General features: G+C 44.5%; 1 protein-coding gene across 1 annotated transcript in view; it reads left to right on the forward strand.

The window, feature by feature from the left end:
• The window catches only part of ADAMTS16 (ADAM metallopeptidase with thrombospondin type 1 motif 16), an 86,069-nt gene that overhangs the window by 26,738 nt on the left and 37,241 nt on the right, over positions 1-22,090 (forward strand). Inside the window, exons 10-15 of the mRNA XM_083749675.1 lie at positions 1,809-1,962; positions 3,172-3,267; positions 13,805-13,953; positions 18,193-18,365; positions 18,936-19,066; positions 21,790-21,913. Coding sequence (XP_083605801.1) covers positions 1,809-1,962; positions 3,172-3,267; positions 13,805-13,953; positions 18,193-18,365; positions 18,936-19,066; positions 21,790-21,913 — 827 coding nt within the window. The remainder of the gene's footprint in view (positions 1-1,808; positions 1,963-3,171; positions 3,268-13,804; positions 13,954-18,192; positions 18,366-18,935; positions 19,067-21,789; positions 21,914-22,090) is intronic.

Here is a 22,090-nt window from a genome sequence, read left to right on the forward strand (position 1 = left end):
ATTCTCAGCTGGTAACATTAGATATGCTGAGGCTCTGATGATAAAATATATCAAATGGGGCTGGCCCACCTATTAGGCAAGGTGAGGCAACCACCTCAGGTGGCAGGATCCACAGGGGCAGTGGGTCCCAATGTGGAACTCCATTCCTTTTTCCTATTGTTGATCTTCACTCCTGCTTTTTCCTTGGCCGGGAAGGGGGGAGGCACCATTTTGTGGTTTGCCTCAGGCACCAAAATGTCTTGGGCCGGCCCCACTATCAAACATGCTCATCTGAGTGCTGATTACAATGGGGAGTTACAATGTACACACCCAGGTCCGGCAGACTTGATGTGTTCTCGAAACCTTGAGAATGATTTGTGAATGGTTTTATTTGTTGTTCCTGATAGTAGAACATAGCTCTATTCCAGGTCTTGTAGTCCTTGTATTAATCTAGAATCAGAACATCCAGTTCAAAGGAGGGGTAGCCAAAATGATACCTTCTGAATGTTCCTGGACTACAGTTCCCTTAATCCCTAACCATTGGCCATGATGGATGGAACTGATAGGAGTCGAACCCCAACAGTAGCTGGAGTATACCACCAGTCTAGGAGTTTTCTTTTGCCAACTTCATTTGCACACAGGAAACCTGTGACTCCAGTTTCTGCCCTTGCCTAAATTCTTCCTCACATACCTTGTTCTTAAAAAACAAACAAACACTGGTTTAGAATTGCTTTTAAATAAATAAATAAAAATAAATACTTCCTGTGATGTAACAAAAACACATTTACTTTGATACAGGAAAGGACCACATCAAAACTTTCTGCTTTTATTGCCACCAGCAGTAGACGTCCAAGGAAGTTTTACCCCAAAATCTAGGGTGAAAATACATGTATTTGAAGGTGCTACCGATGTCCTCTGCACCCTATTATATTGGGGTGACATACAGGAGGAGAGGGTTGTTATGTTAGGAGCTCGTCCTACACTCAAGTAGGACCCTGGTAGAGACACATGCCCAACTGGCATGTTTTCTCCCTCCTGGTCATTTGTTTGGGAGCTTCAAAAGCTTTCTTCAGCCTGAACATCACAGCAACCAATGTCAACAGACACCGGCACACCGCAGAGTTTGTGCAGCTTGCGTAACAGACCTCAGCAACCCAGCATTTTGGCTAATCTACTTTATTTACATATAAACACACACGGAGCACTGCAACATGGCTCCATCTCTCTCTAGCATCAGACAGCAAAGAGAGAAAGAACAAAGGACAATAGTCTCACTTCATGGAACACAGTAACACAAACATCCTGTCTTCGTCATTTCCCACTCTGTGGAGTCAAAACATACATGATCATGTGAAAGACAACAATCCCATGACTGCAATCATGGAGCAGGAATTCTAACATGTTATTGGTAGGATGTTGTTTGTCTCTTCAGTGCTTTCCAGTAGCCCTAGGACACAGCTGTCCTCTCCAGTAAATGATCTCAGCTGAGGAACAGAGGCTGCAGCAAAGTATCTTAGCTCAAACAATAGTATGAAAAGATGGCAGCAGTTTTGCCTTCAAGAGTCAGAACAGGCAGCTGACCAGCCAAGGAAGCTTAAGAAATAGCTTCTCTAACACCCAAATACCAGCTCACAATTCCCTTGCACCTTTTTTTATCTCAAACCTAGTCATTTCAAGCAGAGTATGACACTCCATATTCCTATATCCTTTCGTTCTTGTCCATAGCTGACCTAGAACTGCCTTGTTTCACAGCTGACTAGCTGCAAGACGGGTCCCTTTTAAAACTGCATTTGACATATCCAAATACACCTTGTTTGGGTCTCTTCCAGCTCTGCTCAGTCCTTGTGTCTTGCTGATCAGCCTAAGCCCGTGCATGAGTACAAATACCCCGAGAAGCTACCAGGGGAGCTGTATGATGCTGCCACGCAGTGCAAGTGGCAGTTCGGTGAGAAAGCCAAGCTGTGCATGATGGACTTCAAAAAAGTAAGAACCTGTTTTGTTTCACCATATATTTATCCCACCCATAATCCAAGGAGCTGAGGACCATGTGCTTGTGCTATGCAGTGCCGTAACTGAAAAGGTCCTCACCCAAGTAACCACCCACTGGATCTCAAATGGCAGAGGAACTCGAGGAGGTTCTTGGTTTGCCCTGTGTTGTTTATGTCCTACATTTATATGCCACCATTTCCTCTAAGAGCCAGTGTGGTCTAGTGGTTAAGAGCAGTGGACTCGTAATCTGGTGAACCGGGTTCGCTTCCCCGATCCTCCACATGCAGCTGCTGGGTGACCTTGGGCTAGTCACACTTCTTTGAAGTCTCTCGGCCCCACTCACCTCACAGAGTGTTTGTTGTGGGGAAGGAAGGGAAAGGAGAATGTTAGCCGCTTTGAGACTCCTTAGAGTAGTGATAAAGCGGGATATCAAATCCAAACTCCTCTTCTTCTTCTTCTTCTTCTTCTTCTTCTTCTTCTTCTTCTTCAAGGTCACCTTGTGAGCTTCATGGTTTAGTGGGGGTTCGAACCCTGGTCTGTCAGACCACAGTGCAGCACTTTAGCCATTACACTGTGCAAGTTTCAGCCATATAGTAGATTGATATTTTGATGTGAGATTATGTGTACAGAAGCCCCTAATTTTGATCAAATGTACCTCCACATGGGGGGGGACGCAGGTGGCGCTGTGGGTTAAAGCCTCAGCGCCTAGGACTTGCCGATTGAAAGGTCGGCGGTTCGAATCCCTGCGGCGGGGTGCGCTCCCGCTGCTCGGTCCCAGCGCCTGCCAACCTAGCAGTTCGAAAGCACCTCCGGGTGCAAGTAGATAAATAGGGACCGCTTACCAGCGGGAAGGTAAACAGCGCTTCTGTGTGCAGCTCTGGCTCGCCAGAGCAGCGATGTCACGCTGGCCATGTGACCCGGAAGTGTCTCTGGACAGCGCTGGCCCCTGGCCTCTTGAGTGAGATGGGTGCACAACCCCAGAGTCTGTCAAGACTGGCCCGTACGGGCAGGGGTACCTTTACCTTTACCTTTTTACCTCCACATGGAGGTGTTACCCACTGAAAATTATATAGTGAGTCAACTGACCATTGGGCATGATCAACAGCATGAGTTTGCTCTGTTTTAGCCATTGTTAGTCGCAACAGTAGATGCATTCAGAAATTAAATGCTGACTTCAGTTTGTCGCCATTTCCCCCCATTTAGGATATTTGCAAAGCGTTGTGGTGCCATCGGATTGGCAGAAAATGTGAAACCAAATTCATGCCAGCTGCAGAAGGTACAACATGTGGATATGACATGGTAAGGAAGGTTTGTTTGTTTTTAGTTTGGCAATGGTTTGGTGTGGAAATGGGGATGGTGACAGAAAAGAACGGGATTGTGGGAGTAGAACAGGAGTGGGAAATCAGGTGACCTCCATCCTCGCTGACCATTGGCCATGCTACTTGGGGGTGGTGGAGGGTCGCAGACTCCTCATCCCTGGAGTAAAGGGGGTTCTCTCTGTGGGCCTCTCAGGACATCCCTTTTATAGTGTGCTCCTAATGATTTGTGCTCATGGTGGTGTCAGGGATGGTTTCACTCCATCCTGCTGTCAGCACCATGGGTGCCAGAAAACAGTATTCTGTTTCAGGCCAGATATGCTGCTTCCATTCCAGTCAGTGCAGATAATTTCCTGCTGAAATCCTGTAACATTTTATATCTGAAATGCTCTCGTTTACAGTGGTGCCCCGCAAGACGAATGCCTCGCAAGACGGAAAACCCGCTAGACGAAAGGGTTTTCAGTTTTGGAGGTGCTTCGCAAAACGAATTTCCTATGGGCTTGCTTCGCAAGACGAAAATGTATTGCGAGTTCCTGCAGGGTTTTTTCCTCCCCCCCCCTTTTCCCAAGCCGCTAAGCCGCTTAACAGCTGATCCGCTAAGCCGCTTAACAGCTGATCCGCTAAGCCGCTAAGCAGCTGATCTGCTAAGCCGCTTATCAGCTGATCTGCTAAGCCGCTTAACAGCTGATCCGCTAAGCCGCTTATCAGCTGATCCACTAAGCCCGCTAAGCCGCTAATAGCGCTAATCCGCTTAGCCGCTAATGGGCTTGCTTCGCAAGACGAAAAAACCGCAAGACGAAGAGACTCGTGGAACGGATTATTTTTGTCTTGCGAGGCACCACTGTATTTTATTTTTTTGCCCTGCTTTTGCTGTGCAGGAGTGCCCCTCTAGTGCAAAAGCATCACATAGCAGCTAGTAAAGGGGAATGGTGGGTTGGTGGTCGAGTATAACACTAATGTGCTGTTGTTGCATCAATAACATGTTGCAAAATACACCTGTTAAAAAAAACTTGTAACAGTAAAGAAAAATAAAGGGCCCTTTGATACCTTTTCATCACAAGTTGCAGTATATTAAAAGAGTAAACGTCCATTCACAATTTACTAGGAAACCCCCATTTCCTCTGTAGAAATATTAATCTTAGCGAGAGGGTTATCTGTTTTCACATATGTAAACCAAAGGTATCCTTACTTTTCTTGCAGAGCTGGTTCATATTCCTATATATTTCATATTCCATGCAACATATAAAAAGCAAGTTTGAACTTAATAGTAATTCTAATATTTGAAGGCCCAGTTAAAATATTCATTGTTGCCATGTTGCTGCCATTAAAAATCAGGATTCCCCACAACTGTGAAAATGTTTTATCTTCTGAAAAGGATCCAATAGATTATGGGGGGGGGAGCATCACTTGGCTCTAGAGATAAGGCAGTAGTGTGGGTACCTCCCATATATCTGCATGGGTTCACTTGGGGGGGGGACATTTGACCATCCCCCTGACCCCAGGTGGAGCTTCAGCCATTCAGCCACCATTTTGATGGCAGCTACACCACAAGGAAAACTCTCTTCCATACCGTATACTGTTTCTGCCTCCTCGTGGTTTCTCTACCCTCCCAATCTCCTGAGAGTATGATCTTACTAAACTATTCATTTAGTAACACCATTTAGTCACTAGGGGTCCAAACTTCAAATTATGTGAGGGCCACTTTTACATTTTAGTAACACAAAGTGACCATGCTGTTAACTCCGAGGGCCTGTTTTTCTTTCCAAATTAACCAAACCCCACCCCCCACAATTCATTCTGTATTAATTAGCAATTGTGTTGTGCTTTTTAAGTGTTAATGTGAGATTACAGGTTGGCACCCTGATGGAGAAGGGAAGGGGGCTTAAACAGTACTGTTTACACTAGAAGGGTGCCCCATTTGTACTCTTATTCAAGGAAATCTGGGAGACCTGATTCAGCCTAGGTCTATAGTGGGGAGCAAAGGGTTGAAGGTCACCTCCCTCCCTCACCATAATCTTGACACTTTAAAAAACCCCACTATTCATTTGTTCTTGTTTAGTCATTTAGTTGTGTCCAACTCTTCGTGACCCCATAGACCAGAGCACGCCAGGCACTCCTGTCTTCCACTGCATCCTGCAGTTTGGTCAAACTCATGCTGGTAGCTTCGAGAACACTGTCCAACCATCTCGTCCTCTGTCGTCCCCTTTTCCTTGTGCCCTCCATCTTTCCCAACCTCAGGGTCTTTTCCAGGGAGTCTTCTCTTCTCATGAGGTGGCCAAAGTATTGGAGTCTCAGCTTCAGGATCTGTCGTTCCCGTGAGCACTCAGGGCTGATTTCCTTCAGAATGGATAGGTTTGATCTTCTTGCAGTCCATGGGACTCTCCTGACTCTCCTCCAGCACCATAATTCAAAAGCATCCATTCTTCGGCCATCAGCCTTCTTTATGGTCCAGCACTCACTTCCATACCTCACTACTGGGAAAACCATAGCTTTAACTATACAGACCTTTGTTGGCAAGGTGATGTCTCTGCTTTTTAAGATGCTGTCTAGGTTTGCCACTATTCATAGAGTTGCTAATTTTAGTGTAAATTCATGCCAGTGCTAATTGCACAAATGGTGCCATATTTAATTTGGCCCTGCTGCAAAACTGCCACCACCTCTTGCCACCCTCCCCTATGGAGAGGAAGAGCAATGCGGACCTGGTGAGGCAGGGATTTTTTTGTCTCCCCTCTTCACGTTTTTTGATGGGCTTTGTGTGGCTTACATGTTTCCATAAAGAGGTGAGAAAGGGCTCCAGATAATCCACTAATCCAAACAGATTAACATAGTTGATCTCTTTAGCGATGACTCGAAGGAGGGATAGCTCCAGTTCCTAGAAGAAGAAATATCATATCAGTCTCCTTTTCCAAACTGAACTGTTGAGTCATTTGACTCCAGACTAGATTTTAAGGATATCATACGCAAAGCACTTGTCAAGATGAATGCAGACAGACACAGTTTAAAATCTTCACATCAAAGTGAACATGTGCTTTTAGGTTAAATTGGGTGTAATCCTGACTGACAGTCCCAAGAGAAGTGGTGGGTCCAGTTTTTATTTTATTTTTGTCCAAGAATAACAGGCAGGGACAATTAATCTCAAATAGATTACTTCACCTATAAATCAGATGGTATACTGTGTACAGCCCATTTGCTTCCCTTGCTGCACTCTCCTACTTTCAGTTTCTAAAGTTTCACTTGCCGTAAATCGTAACTCATTCTCAAAGCAAAAGGGGGTCATGTCTGAGATTAATCCATAACAATAACAGAGAAATCTAATGAGGTAACTGTGGATAGTTACTTTGAAATGTAAGATTTTAAATACCAGTGCCTGGTCCAGTAAGGGTGATTCACAGACAGAAGCAGGCTTGTGCATTTATCCAAATACAGAAGTTACATATCAGAATTGTAGTACTTTCAAACGGATGAACATTCTAATGTACTTTCCTTTTTTAAAAAAAAGATATTTATTGAAGTTTCAGAAGTTATACAAAAAAAAAACAGTAATAAAAACAAAACACAAACACAAAAAATAACAAATATAAAAAACAAAATACAAAATACAAAACCATTTAAAAACAAGTAAAGTTTCATTCCCTTATTTTCTTATAACTTTCTTCCCCGACCTCCTCATACCTCCCCTTTCTGTATTCCAATTTCTAATTATTAATTCAACAAATCCTCTCCCTTAATTTTCATTTAATTTTCAACCTTTCTTTTCTTTTTTACTTAATCATTACAGCTGAAAACCACTTAATTTCTAAACCAACATCATTCTAGCATTCATTAATTTTGCAATGTTTCCTAAGATAGTCCTTAAATTTCTTCCAATCTTCTTCCGCCATCTCTCTTCCCTGGTCTCGGATTCTGCCAGTCATTTCTGCCAGTCCCATATAGTCTATCACCTTCATCTGCCATTCTTCCAAGGTGGGTAAATCTTGTGTCTTCCAATACTTTGTGATGAGTATTCTTGCTGCTGTTGTAGCATACATAAAGAATGTTCTATCCTTCTTTGGCACCAATTGGCCGACCATGCCCAGGAGAAAGGCCTCTGGTTTCTTCAGGAAGGTTCTAATGTACTTCCCTAACCGGAATGCACAGATTGGCCATAATGGAAAATGCCTTCATACAGCTGTGCTCCTGAAACATTCTCACCATCTCTGATCCATGCACAGAATCCTGTTTCCGCCCATGGATTACCATCTCTGGATTAGGGCACATATGCTGCACAGAAGGCATTCACGTCAGAATTATATTAGCAAGCTTTCTCAGTCTTTCTTCATCTTATATTTTACATATGAAGAGTACAGAGTCAGTTACGGGCGCGAGTCCTGGTGAAATTTAGAAAGGCCATTTTGCATGTTGGGTACAGTGAGTAAAACCAATGGATTTTGTTTGCTCCATTCATGGCTCGCCTCCCCCTGCTCTCTCTACCAGGCCAGCTCATAGTAATAATGTTGATGATGATGATTTAATTTTATTATTTATACCCCACCCTTCTGCCTGGGTTTGCCCAGCCACTCTGGGCAGCTCTCAACAGAATATTAAAAGCATGATAAAACATCAAACATTAAAAACTTCCCTAAACAGGGTTGCCTTCAGGTGTCTTCTAAAAGTCGAGTACAGTAGCACATCGGCTTATGTTATCCTCGGGTAACGTAAACTTCGGGTTGCGAAAGCGGCAAACCCGGAAGTATTTTGCCCCACGCACATGCGCAGAAGCACTTAACCACACCATGCGCAGAAGCGGTCTGCCACTGCGCGCACATGCGCAGAAGCAATCCCTACAGTTGCAGAAACCTCGGGATCTGACCGGAGCTCCGGAACTGATCCCGTCCGCAACTGGAGGTACCACTGTAGTTGTTTATTTCCTTGACATCTGATAGGGGGGCATTCCACAGGGCAAGCACCACTGCCAAGAAGTCCCTCTGCCTGGTTCCCTGTAACCTCACTTCTCACAGTGAGGAAACCACCAGAAGACCCTCAGAGCTGGACCTCAGTGTTCAGGTTGAACATTCAGTGTCACTACTGAATGTTGACTGATGCAAAATCTCCTGAATTCCTCACTCCTATTTTGGCTAAGTCAAAGTTGTAGTGTCAGAGGCCTACATCTTCATACAGGATTGTTTGGGTGTATGCATGAGTTACACATTATGACTGATGAGCAAAGGCAAACCATGTCTGGAAGCGAAGCAACTTGCCCTGGACCTATCTCCTTGTTGTGTCTTGGTGTCACCCACTTTGCCTCAGACATGTACATTTTGTGCCAGGGATGGGGGACCTGTGACCCTTCAGATGTTGTCAGACTCCAGCTCCCACCAACCCCAGCCAGCATAGTCGGTAATGAGGGATGGTCCGACAACATCTGGAAAGCCACATTTATCCCCGGGACAAATAGTTCAATTCTGGTGGGAACACATTTGCCTTCCCATGTGGAATGTAGCAGACTGGCTTGTCGATAGAGGGGGATCCCTTTTGTGGCTTTGAAAGGAAGGGTATTTTTGATTTCATGTGCCAGGAACTTAGTTTTGTGGATGAGTGAGGGAACCTCCATGCAGTAGGTTGCAAATAGCTTTCATTGTATTTCTGAAGGGAGAGGCAATTGGAGGCAAACGTCCCTGGACTTTGATTTGCTGCTCCTAGCATTGTGCAATTGCATAGGAGTTTTGGAACCAAACTATTCAGATAATTTAAAAAATCATGGCTTTATCAACTGCCAGTGGATTTCTTTAGGATTACTTTTTTTAGTTATCCTTATCATATTCTAAGGAAATCACACATGGAAGTAGTTTCTCCAACATTAGCAACTGAAATGGCAAAGATACAGAAATCTCCAGTTCTACCACTGATTGATGAGTGGATTCTGGGATGTTGAGAAATAATCAGGTTAAGTGAATGATTAAAAATTGTGAGAATTGGAGTCAGCCGGCTAATCAATAGCAGCTTTCTATCTGAGTGGATTAAATCCATACTATCTTGGGCAGTGTTAGATAGTATAGAATTATTGTTTTCTTCTTTTAGATAGTGATGGCAGTATGTTAAATAATCTTGGATATTTCCCCTCATATTATTTTTATATTTATTTTATTTTATAATACTACACAGATGATCACAAATAACTTATTTCCTATTGTTTATAATGAATCTTTTCTAAGCTTGATTGAGGGTTCATCCAGACTTTCTTTTGTGTTTGTTTCCTGGCGCTTTCTCCAGGAAAACTCACATTTTACGACCGAATCAGAGCAAACAGGTTTGCAGTATTCCGACACTTGCTCCATTTCAGCACTAAAGAGCAAGTTTTCCCAGGGAAGGCTCTGGGACAAATGACAAAAACACTTGTACAGGGAACTTTAAAGTGCATATCTGTTCCTGGAAAGTACAGTGCCAAAGGAAGTTGAGGTGAGGCCTAAGTTTGGATCTACCAGAACTATTTTAAAGAGAAGTAAACCTTCTTAGATAGCAACTTGTGAGGGCAGCTTCCCTTCTGGATATTTCCAAGGCTGTTCATGGGGAACCTGTGGCCTTCTAAATGTTACTGGATTACAGCTCCCATAATCCTTGGCCATTGGTCCTGCTGCCTAGGGCTGAGGAGTCGTCCACATCTGGAGAGCCACAGACTCTCTATTTCTGCCTTAGGCCCAGAACCAGATTATAGCCTGGTGCACGTCTGCTAGATGTTCTCTTAGGGTACACAAGCTAAATCATAAATTTACTGGTAATCAGACCCCATTTCTGCATTTCCTGGGGAGACATGACTATCTGCCAAGGCAGGATTGTGCCTACATTACTCTTGATAACTTCTACCCTTGTGGTTTGTGGGGAATTACATGGTTGTGTCCTAGCCTGCAATGCCCAGGTTGCTAGGTAATGTAAAGGACCCCTGACAGTTAAGTCCAGTCATGAACGACTCTGGGTTTGTGGCACTCATCTCACTTTACAGGCCGAGGGAGCCGGCGTTTGTCTGCTTCCAAAGACAATTTTTCTGGGTCATGTGGCCATCATGACTAAGCTGCTCCTGGCGAAGCCAGAGCAGCGCACGGAAATGCCGTTTACCTTCCCACCAGAGTGGTACCTACTGTATTTTTCACTCTATAAGACGCACCAGACCACAAGACGCACCTAGTTTTTGGAGGAGGAAAACAAGAAAAAAATATCCTGAATCTCAGAAGCCAGAACAGCAAGAGGGATCGCTGCACAGTGAAAGCAGCAATCCCTTTTGCTGTTCTGGGTTCTGGGATAACTACACAGCCTGCATTCACTCCATAAGACGCACACACATTTCCCCTTACTTTTTAGGAGGGAGAAAGTGAGTCTTATAGAGCAAAAAATACGGTATTTATCTACTTGCACTGAAGTGCTTTCAAACTGCTAGGTAGGCAGGAGCAGGGACCGAGCAACTGGAGCTCACCCCCTTGTGAAGCCCTGAACCGCCGACCTTCCGATCGGCAAGTCCAAGCGGCACAGTGGTTTAAACCACAATGCCACCCAGGTTGCTAGCATGATTCAAAACCTCACAATCCCCCCTTATCACACTGGACTGGAAGTTACCAAGAGCAGCAAGAGAGCACTCAAAAGATGGCAGCAGCCACACCACTCCAGGTAACATATGAATGAGGCCAGAGAACTCAGCAGAGAAACTTGCAGCTGGGCAAAAGGACCTGAACAGCAGTGGGACAAGGGCACCCAAATTCCGGAGCCCTTACAGATCAGCAGCCACTGTGTTGCCTTCTATTTTATTCCTGGAATTTGAGCAGGATGGTCTAGTCGAATGCTGCAGACAGCCCACCCCCTTTCCAAGATTTAGCTTTCCTTTTGAACTCTGATTCATTGCTGACTAAGCTTTTTTTAAAAAGGGTCATAAATTAGAGATGTCAACGAAGCAAGACAGTGACAGCAAAGCCCCTTTTTAAGACCATGATCTGAAGCCAGAAATACTTTAGCAGGAGTAACTTGAATATTCAGCTTGAATGGTGGTTAACAAGGGCACAGAACACCAAAGGGAAACAAGTGTGCATTTGTAGATCTTTCTAATTCTTTACATTGAAAAATGGCAGGATGCATGTATTGGCTTTAGGGAAAAAAGAAATAAAAAAAAGAAAATGTCAGTAATAACCTTGTTTCACAGTTCCCAACTCAGGGAAAACAGAATACCTTTTCTCCATGCAATGAGGGAAGCTCAGTGTACGCTTCAGAACCGTGCATAATCTGAGTTCTAAATCATGAAAGTTCAGTGGGCTTTTCAATGCAGACGTCTACCTTCAATGCATGGAGAATAGGAAGCCTGAGCTCTAGTAATAATAATAATAATAATAATTTATTATTTATACCCCGCCCATCTGGCTGAGTTTCCCCAGCCACTCTGGGCAGCTCCCAATCAAATGTTAAAAACAGTACAGCATTAAATATTAAAAACTTCCCTGAACAGGGCTGCCTTCAGATGTCTTTTAAATATAGGATAGCTGCTTATTTCCAAGGCATGTAGCAGAGGTGGTGGACCTTTCTAGTGTATCTCCACTGATTCTAATCACATGAGAAGAAGAACTTCTGCTTGGGCCACCAGGCAGATATGCTGAATGTGGCAATACCACATCTCACCCCACATTTCTTTGCAAAACATTACCTGAGGGGTGATGTGTAAGGAGCAGCAGCAGCCACACACATCCTCCCAAAAACCTAGGCAGGGTGTCAATTTCATTTCTCATTTTCCCAGTTCTCCTCACTTCTGAATCAACTTCTGATTTTCTTTCTTAAGCCCTCAAGAAAATCCATCAGCATTTTAGCGTGAATACCTCTGAGCATTCAGATCTTTATATGCAGTTTTTCCTAATCTATACATTTTTGCTAATGGATTCTCCCTATTATAATATATTTTTGTACACTGTTTTCACTACATGTTTTTGTGGACACTTTATCCCAGTATATGCATTTGTGGGCATATTAGTTGCCTGGAGAACCGCATTGCAAAATTCAGGGAAATGTGACTTTTAAAGGTAAAGGTAAAAGTACCCCTGACTGTTAAGTCCAGTTGTGGATGACTCTGGAGTTGCTTGCTCATCTCACTCTATAGGCCGAGGGAGCCGGCGTTTGTCCGCAGACAGCTTCCGGGTCATGTGGCCAGCATGACTAAGCCGCTTCTGGCGAACCAGAACCACACACGGAAATGCTGTTTACCTTCCCGCCGGAGCGGTACCTATTTATCTACCTGCACTTTGACGTGCTTTTGAACTGCTAGGTTGGCAGGAGCTGGGACTGAACAACGGGAGCTCACCCCGTTGCAGGGATTCGAACCACCGACCTTCTGATCAGCAAGCCCTAGGCTCTGTGGTTTAGACCACAGCGCCACCTGCATCCCTTCCCATGTAACTTTTAAAGGATGGCAAAGTTTCAGTTCTCAGATTGTTTCAGAAAGTTTGGATTGGGTAGATCCACCTTTGAATATGAACTTAAATCTAATTTCTACCCACATCCCTACCCACAGATTGCTGGTGTATATGCATCCCATTTGCTGAAAAAAAAAATGTCATTATTTATCCTGGAAAAATAGTTTGGTGCCATGTGGTTTGCTTACTTCCCTCATCAAAATCATCAAACACCAAAAAGTTTGTTAACTTCCCGAGTGAAGGCTAGGAGACACTGAAATGGAACACACACTTGGTTGTTTTGTCTCCTGGAAAAGCAGTGTGACCTTGGACATACAGTACTTTATCACATTGCCCAGGTGTCTCAAAGGAAAGCATAAATCTTCAAGGGAGTTCACCAAAACACCCAAATTCTTGTGGTTTAACTTGTATCTCAGTCTTAGCAGGACTTCTGAAAGCTAAGAAATGCTCACAATTTATACAACCCATGCATAAATCTTGCATATCAGGGCTGTGGTTCAGCAGCTAAGATTTGTGTTCCTATCTGGTGGTCTCTTGTATTTGCACATATGTCTTCTTTGGGGGCTCCTGTGTCGTTTCAATTAATGCACAAAGTGGGGGCACATTGTGGCACTAGGCTCCACCTCCCAACTTGTGTGTGTCTGTTGCATACCTATGAATATTGCCAATGAAGACATATAATGGTGGTAGGGTGTGCATGGATTCTGCTGCCTTACATACACTCAGCACATTGCTGGGGGTAGATCTTAGCACAATGTAGCAGGAGCCTCTCTGGCAAATGCTCCCTTTCCACGCCCGGTGGAGCTTTTGTCTACAAACAGGGTGACAACTCCACTCAGTACTAACCCCTTCCCTCCAGTTCATTGAGTCATGATTCCTCAGTCCATAACTGAAGCAGCAGGGAGCTTCTAAAAAGCAGTCTCGAGAAGTCAGAAAGTAGTAAACAAAGTTTAAAACTGTGTGGTTGGGTGGGATAAATAATATAAGTGAGGTGGCTTCTTTGTTGGTGAGACATGCGGTGTTGCAAACTCTTGATGCAAAATCATTTGCACTTGAAAGTATGGAGCAATGAGCAAACATCCGCAAACACGTTATATGTTGCAGTGGTGCCGTGGAGGGCAGTGTGTCAAGTATGGCGATGAAGGGCCCAAGCCAACCCACGGACAGTGGTCAGAGTGGTCCCGGTGGTCATCGTGTTCCAGAACCTGTGGAGGAGGCATATCTCACCGAGAGCGAAATTGTACGAATCCAAGGTGACTGCCAGTTTCTTTTCTTCAAGTTTAAATGGGGTGGAATAAGCCAGATATTGCAAAGCCATAACCATTTCTTTAGTTATGGGTAATGGCTTGCATCAGCAACTAAGGCGCAAGGGGTGATACAGTGGTACCTCAGGTTAAGTACTTAATTCGTTCCAGAGGTCTGTTCTTAACCTGAAACTGTTCTTAACCTGAAGCACCACTTTAGCTAATGGGGCCTCCTGCTGCCGCCGCGCCGCCAGAGCACGATTTCTGTTCTCATCCTGAAGCAAAGTTCTTAACCCGAAGCACTATTTCTGGGTTAGCGGAGTATGTAACCTGAAGCATATGTAACCTGAAGCGTATGTAACCCGAGGTACCACTGTAGAGTGCTTCAGCAATGTCATGCACTGGGTGCCTCTCCTTGTTTATAGCAAACATTGCAAAACACAAGACTGGGGCTTGTCCACACTTCTGCTTCTCCTGTGCCCATAAAGCACAGGTCCAAGTGGTTTTACCTTTGCCCCACCACTTTTCCGGGAAAACCCACTCTTTACTGCTAAAACACAACAAACGTCAATCCACAGGGAACTTGCAATTTGTTCCTATTTAGCAGCAAACTGCGGGTTTTCCTGGGGGAAAGCAGTGGGACAAGTGGAAGTATGGATGAGCCTTCTGTTTACCTCCATTTGAGACGTGTTGTGATACAGTTTTCCATAGTTCAGTAGCACAGCACACAATTTGCTTTCATAAGATCCTAAGTTTCAGTCTCCAGGATCTTTAGTTAAAAGGATCTTGTTTTTAACAGGGGTGGGAAAGACATCTGCTTGAGAGCATGAAGAACTACTGCTAGTTGAATCAGACATCTCTGTTCTAAGCAGATCTGACTGCGGGATGGGTTTTAATGGATAATTTATCTCATATGTGGGTTGAAGAGCTTCAAAATCCCATCCTTGGCAACAAAAGCATAGGAATTAGGCTTTCAAACCTTGTTCTGAGATGACTGTCCCATCTTACCCTGCTTAATAAAGAATCAGGCAACAGCTAGTAAAGCAAGTTTAAAAATAAGATTTACTTACTTTATAATCATTCTTTAGTTCACAGCAACAGTAGCCAGAAAAAAGTATGCAGGCAAAATACTTACCGTATTTTTCGCTCTATAAGACACACCAGACCATAAGAGACACCTAGTTTTTGGAGGAGGAGGAAAACAAGAACCACAAGACGCACCTAGTTTTTGGAGGAGGAAAACAAGAAAAAAAAATATTCTGAATCTCAGAAGCCAGAACAGCAAGAGGGATCGCTGCGCAGTGAAAGCAGCAATCCCTCTTGCTGTTCTGGCTTCTGGGATAGCTGCACAGCCTGCATTTGCTCCATAAGATGCACACACATTTCCCCTTACTTTTTAGGAGGGAAAAAGTGAGTGTTATTGAGCAAAAAATACGGTATATTTACAGTTTAACCAGCTTCAGACGTGTGCCTAAAACTGCAGCGAGCAGAGGCATGTCTGCATCCAAAGTTGGTCAAAGGAAGAGAGGGAGAGGAACAGGAAGTATTATATGCTCCTTCCTTTCCAGGAGAGGAAGGGAAATGACATAACACAGAGTCCTCTCTACCAATTGTATTTCTATGGTTTAAGTATCTGCTTACCAACAATACAGCTCTGTGGATTTAGCCGCTTCTGGGACGCAGGTGGCGCTGTGGGTTAAAGCCTCAGCGCCTAGGACTTGCCGATCGAAAGGTCGGCGGTTCGAATCCCTGCGGCGGGGTGCGCTCCCGCTGCTCGGTCCCAGCGCCTGCCAACCTAGCAGTTCGAAAGCACATCCGGGTGCAAGTAGATAAATAGGGACCGCTTACTAGCGGGAAGGTAAACGGCGTTTCCGTGTGCGGCTCTGGCTCACCAGAGCAGCGATGTCACGCTGGCCACGTGACCCGGAAGTGTCTCCGGACAGCGCTGGCCCCTAGCCTCTTAAGTGAGATGGGCGCACAACCCCAGAGTCTGTCAAGACTGGCCCGTACGGGCAGGGGTACCTTTACCTTTATCTTTACATGCTAACTAGCAAGAGCGTGCATTTGTAAGGTTTGACTGCTAATGTACCAGACTGACAGCGTCACATGCTCCTTGAAAGGAGCAAAATTCAGTGGGACTTACTTCTGTACTCCTTGGAGGAAGAGCACTATGGAGATATAAAAATAATCAATTGTTTAAAAAACGTTTGAGGGGAGGGTGTTTCCCATAACATGAAATCTCAGCAAATACATTTAAACAGCTAAGGAAATGTTTTAAAGCACACCCTTTCTCTGGGGAGCTATGCATAGCCTCCTACTTTATCTTCACAGGGTAAACTAAGGTACAGGTTAAACTGAGGGATAGTAACTTGCCCAAGCATTAGGCTTTGTGGCACCACAACAATTTGAACCTGGGTCTCCCTAGGCCTATGTTCAGCCATAACCAGTACTTCACGCTGAAGGTAGTTATTTGTTTCTGCTCCACAAAAGTTTAACCAGATGTTTTTAGGATGCTTTCTTGGCTTATCTTTGTTCAAAACCAACTTCTTAACAATTTCCTTTAGCGTTCAGATGCTGAGAGTGCATTTCCATTGCACGGTATCTGCAAAACGGGCATGGTCATGTTCAGGCTGATTTTCAGAAAATATAACAGAGGTTCCCAGGCACCTTCAGAAAATGCAGAGGGAAACACTCTGGCCAATCTTGGCTAACCAATCAAAATAAGCACAGATGTTTGTCATTGAGCACATAAAGATATATGAGGCCATATTGAAACTGCAGTCTGCTTGAATTTTAAGGATGTAAGATATGGATATTATATCGTGTAAAATTAAATGCAGTAGAAGCCTGGTATGGTGGAATTGACTGTGCCCCTCCCAACTTCAGATGAGGGGAGGTGCCGTATTTTCTTTTTACTGCTCCCTGATTTAAAACATACCCTACAAATGAAAAGAAAATAGCATGTCAGAGGTGAAGTTTGTGGTCCAGACTGCTCTGTGTAGGCTAATTTTGTTTTTGCTGCAAGTTTGTTTTGTTTTTATGGAGCCCAGTATTCACTTAGTCAAGTACACCTCATGTAGTAGAGTCTATTCTGCCACCTCGGTGTGCTAAATGTGTAGACCAGGTCTTAGACAAAGTTGGAGAGATGGATTCAAAAACGGTGATCTAGTGCTCAAGAATATCTGTACTGAAACTAGAAGCCCTTGTCTGCATCCTCCAACTAACGTCTGTATTCGATTGGAATAGGAACTTTCTCAGTGTCACTTGACCTGTTCCCCCTACGCAATGTATTGTTGGTGCCAACTAGATGCTTGGTAATCGTGGCAGAAATATGCTACCAGACATTTGCCTGGTAGCTGGAGGATGTCTTCTCACTAGGGGGTAAACTTAGGATATAATATGATATGCATAATTGCAGTTCCCTGGGCTTCTCATTTGGCCTTCTCTTGGCACAAAGAAGAATATTCTAAGCGCCTTAATGCAGTCTCCATCAAGCCACGAAGCATATTTAGCTTTGGAATGTACACATCCTTCAACTTTATTAAAATAGTTATGGGGGATTTCCACATTGACCTCAGACCTTGACACAGATGACTTTTTAAATGTTAATTTGTTTAGGGTTTGATCTTGTAAACAGCCTGCTTTTCCAGAATGCCTTCAGCAACTGAAGGGGACAGTGGGAATGAACCTGGGAACAAAAGCTTTCTGCAAGTTAGGAGCTGGTGTGGTTTTAGCTTAACTGGAAGAAGGATCCAGTCAGATCTGAGCATATGACAGTTGGAAGAGGGAGGCATCCTGTTCTTACTGGTGCAGTTTGGCCTTTGTTGTTAGCTCACCTGCGCCTCATCTTGAGAGTACAGTGGTACCTCAGGTTACATACGCTTCAGGTTACAGACTCCACTAACCCAGAAATAGTGCTTCAGGTTAAGAACTTTGCTTCAGGATGAGAACAGAAATTGTGCTCCGGCAGTGCAGCGACAGCAGGAGGCCCCATTAGCTAAAGTGGTGTTTCAGTTAAGAACGGACCTCCGGAATGAATTAAGGACTTAACCCGAGGTACCTCTGCACTGCAAGGAAGCCTGTACTGAATGCACTGAGGCTGATGGATTCAACTCAGCTGGAATCAAAATGTCGCTATGTGAATGGCTCCTTTATCCTCTGCTTTGTGTTGGTTTATTCAAATATATGTTGCTAAAATGGTTAGCACCTAATTTGAAGTACGTTTCCTCCCCCACCTCAACATTGCAGACCGTCGCATGGAGGAAAGTTCTGCGAGGGTTCCTCTCGGATGCTGAAACTCTGCAACAGTCAGAAATGCCCAAAGAACAGCATTGGCTTCAGAGCGGCCCAGTGTGCAGAATTCAACAGCAAGCGGTTCAGAGGATGGAACTACAAGTGGAAGCCTTACACTCAAGTAGCAGGTGAATTTAACTCTGGGATTTAAGATTCTGCTGTTTAAAGATATGGGCATGATTCCCCACCCAAAGCAGGTACACAATGGAAGATGCCTAGACATTCCGTGCAATGGAAGGAACACGTGGGGCTTCCGTATGTGACTTTGGTGGTTCCCACTCACCTCCAGGATCACAGTATCTGCAGGCCCAATTCAGCTGGGCTTTTAGACTACATATTATTTTCTCTTTGGGCTCATCCACACTTCCCTTTGTCCCACGATTTCTAGGTATGGGTCGGAGAGGTTGCATTTTTGATCTGCAGCTTTCCCCAGGAAAACCCACTGTTTACTACTGAATTGGAAGAAACGTCAATCGGGTTTTGTGCAGATTGACGGAAGAACTTGCAGTGCAAATGAAAGTGTGGATGATCCTTTCTCATAAATCATGCAAACATGACGTCTGCTTCATCAGATACCTTGTTTTAAGATAACATGAGGGTTATTTTACCCTAATCTCTCTCTGTGCCCAACCCCCATCCCAAGCAACAGTCCAATGGACAAAAATAAACGTATGTTCGTGGTTGTGTTTGCATTTCAGATCAAGACTTGTGCAAGCTGTACTGTATTGCAGAAGGCTTTGATTTCTTCTTTTCTCTGTCGAACAAAGTAAAAGACGGGACACCCTGCTTGGAAGATAGCCCTAATGTCTGTATAGATGGGATTTGTGAGGTAATAATGAAATAAGGTACTCTATTTTGCCATTCACTCAACATTCCTTATCCGTAATAAGCCATGAAGGCAAAGTGTGATGTCTGATTACCTTTCATTTTATGTTGTTCAAGAGGGAGGGGTAAAATGTCAGGCTGGAATTGGACATTGCAGGACTTGCATGTGGCTGATGCCAAAAACATCGCCAACAGTCTCGTCTTCCTCTCTTCTGCCCTCCGGTCAACATCTAGCAATACAAAAGGATGCAGGCAGCAAAGCGAAGTGTCAAGAGGGTGAATGACAACACGGTATACATATTGTATTGCAAAATGCTATCTGGAGAGAAAGGAAGAGGCAAGTCAGGGTCGCTATTTTGGTGACAGTTGTGTTTTTCCCAAAACTCCTGGTTCTGGTCTCAGGAAATGAAATATGGCTTGGAAGCTTCAGTTTTCCTAATCAATAGATCGGTCAACTATGACTGTTTAATCCTGTGTGCATTTAGGGTTTAGATGGCCTAATTTTGATACAGGCACACTTTTTTGTCTTTTGAAGCTATTTTGGTTCAAGTGTATTGATGTAGTATAGAATTGCAATATTGCTATGTGCATCTTAATCTCCGAGCAGTAAGACATCTCAGGGTTCCCAGCGCATCGCTTGGGTTTGGTTTCCGTGGCATGACAGTTACTAGAGGCTGCTGGCATTTTGTATGAGAGGTTTATTTATGCAGATTGGGCATAAGATGGAAAGTTCATAATGTTAATGCTCCCACAGATCCTGTTCCCGCATTAGGTTTGGCGGTGGGGGAGTGGTCAACCCCATACCACTTGATTCTGTGCAAGGAACAAGTCAGGCCTCTCTGTTTCAGCTCCAGCCCCCAAACTGACAGCCCTTTGTTCTCTTTCAGACATAGACACCTTGCTGTCATCGTCTTTAGCCAGGGGAGGGGGGAGGGAGAGGCCTGTTCACCTTTCAAAAGGGTCTCCAACTTCAGGTTTCCGTGAGGATTCATTGCCCTAGCTTACATTTAGGTAAAGGGACCCCTGACCATTAGGTCCAGTCGTGGCCGACTCTGGGGTAGCGGAGTTCATCTCGCTTTATGGGCTGAGGGAGCCGGCGTACAGCTTCCGGGTCATGTGGCCAGCAGGACTAAGCCGCGTCTGGCAAACCAGAGCAGTGCACGGAAACGCCGTTTACCTTCCTGCCGGAGTGGTATCTATTTATCTACTTGAACTTTGACATGCTTTCGAACTGCTAGGTTGGCAGGAGCAGGGACCGAACAATGGGGGCTCACCCCGTTGCGGGGATTCAAACCGCCGACCTTCTGATCGGCAAGTCCTAGGCTCTGTGGTTTAATCCCTAGCTTACATTACAAAACAGATATTTAACAAACCTGGCTATCTAAACCTGGACAGTACACAAACTGGTCTGGCCATTTTAGCAGTCCTTGTCTGTACAGAATCCAGACTTACATCTGTAAAAGCAGAGGATTGGAAGGAAACCACAAAAACCCATTCAAATCTAACCCTGCTCTCATTACAATATTAAATATGGCCTCTCCTTCTAAAAATAAATTAAAGATGGCCTTGAAGATGAGCGTAGTTGCTCATTCTTTGTTCCCTTTTGAGAATGCAGCGATACTCTGTTTCCATTGAAATAATAAAAGTCTGCAATCCCAACCCCACTTCCCTGGGAGAATGCTCCACAGAATTTGATAGGACTCACTTCTGAGTAGACGGGGTTAAGATTGCACTGCAGCTGGCTCCCAAAGGATATACAGCATAACATCAGAAATGGTCCAGGACAAGGAAACAATTACAGTGACCCACAGACAGGTCCAGGGACATGGGTGGCGCTGTGGATTAAACCACAGAGCCTAGAACGTGCTGATCAGAAGGTCGGCGGTTCGAATCCCTGTGACGGGGTGAGCTCCCATTGCTCGGTCCCAGCTCCTGCCAACCTAGCAGTTCGAAAGCACATCAAAGTGCAAGTAGATAAATAGGTACCGCTCTGGCAGGAAGGTAAACGGCTTTTCCATGCGCTGCTCTGGTTTGCCAGAAGCGGTTTAGTCATGCTGGCCACATGACCCAGAAGTTTTACGCCGGCTCCCTCGGCCAATAAAGAGAGATGAGCGCCTCAACTCCAGAGTCGGCCACGACTGGACCTAATGGTCAGGGGTCCCTTTACCTTTACCTTTACAGACAGGTCCAGCAAAAACTTCAGCGACAGTTTTCCCTCGAGGAATTTGTTTTTTTCCTTTCCTCCAGCCACTTTCAGTGTTGGAACAGGGCTGAGAAGAGAAGCTATGGATTGGGGAAGCCCTGGCGTGAGCTAGTAAAAAAAGAAGCAGCAGAAATTGGCTGTCCGTGCTTTAAATTGTCAGTAAGGTGTTGACCCCTTCTCATTTTTTATTGTTCCACTTTTATTCCGCCGCTCCACCCAGAGGGCATGAAGAGGCCATTGGACCTATTGTGGAGAGTTACAGAATGCAGGGGGGAGGAAGAGAGATTCCTCATGTCAACATAGTTTCATATTATGAGCAATAATACCCTGGCAATTACCCAAGGTGAATGAGGCTTTCTTTCCCCCAAATGTCTGCTTACTCAGCCTTTTCTCTGGAGAAATGAAACATGCCTAGGAAATAAAAATTTAAAAGTCTGATGCTTTCCTTCTAACTTTCGCAACTGACGTATCACTGTGATCTAAACACAGACGTTGCAGATGATCGTGTGGTCCTTCCCTTGCAGGTGGTTGGCTGTGACCACGTCCTAGGCTCCAGTTCTGTGGAAGATGCTTGTGGAGTGTGCAAAGGAGACAATTCAAGCTGTAGAATATATAAGGGGCAATACACAAAATACCACCCTACAAATCGTAAGTGTGCGTTGAAACAGCATGAGTAACTTCAGACCCGTAGCTGGCATTGCTCAAGAGTTCAAAGAAACCAAAGAAATCTGTTTTGAAAAGTTCAGTCTGCTATCTCGATTCGAACTGGTGCTAAAGTGTATCCAAAGACAGATTAATACCTGCTCCCTGATCTCAGGAACCACC

Source organism: Podarcis gaigeae (assembly GCF_964106915.1).
Source record: "Podarcis gaigeae genome assembly, chromosome: 7".
NCBI lineage: Eukaryota > Metazoa > Chordata > Lepidosauria > Squamata > Lacertidae > Podarcis > Podarcis gaigeae.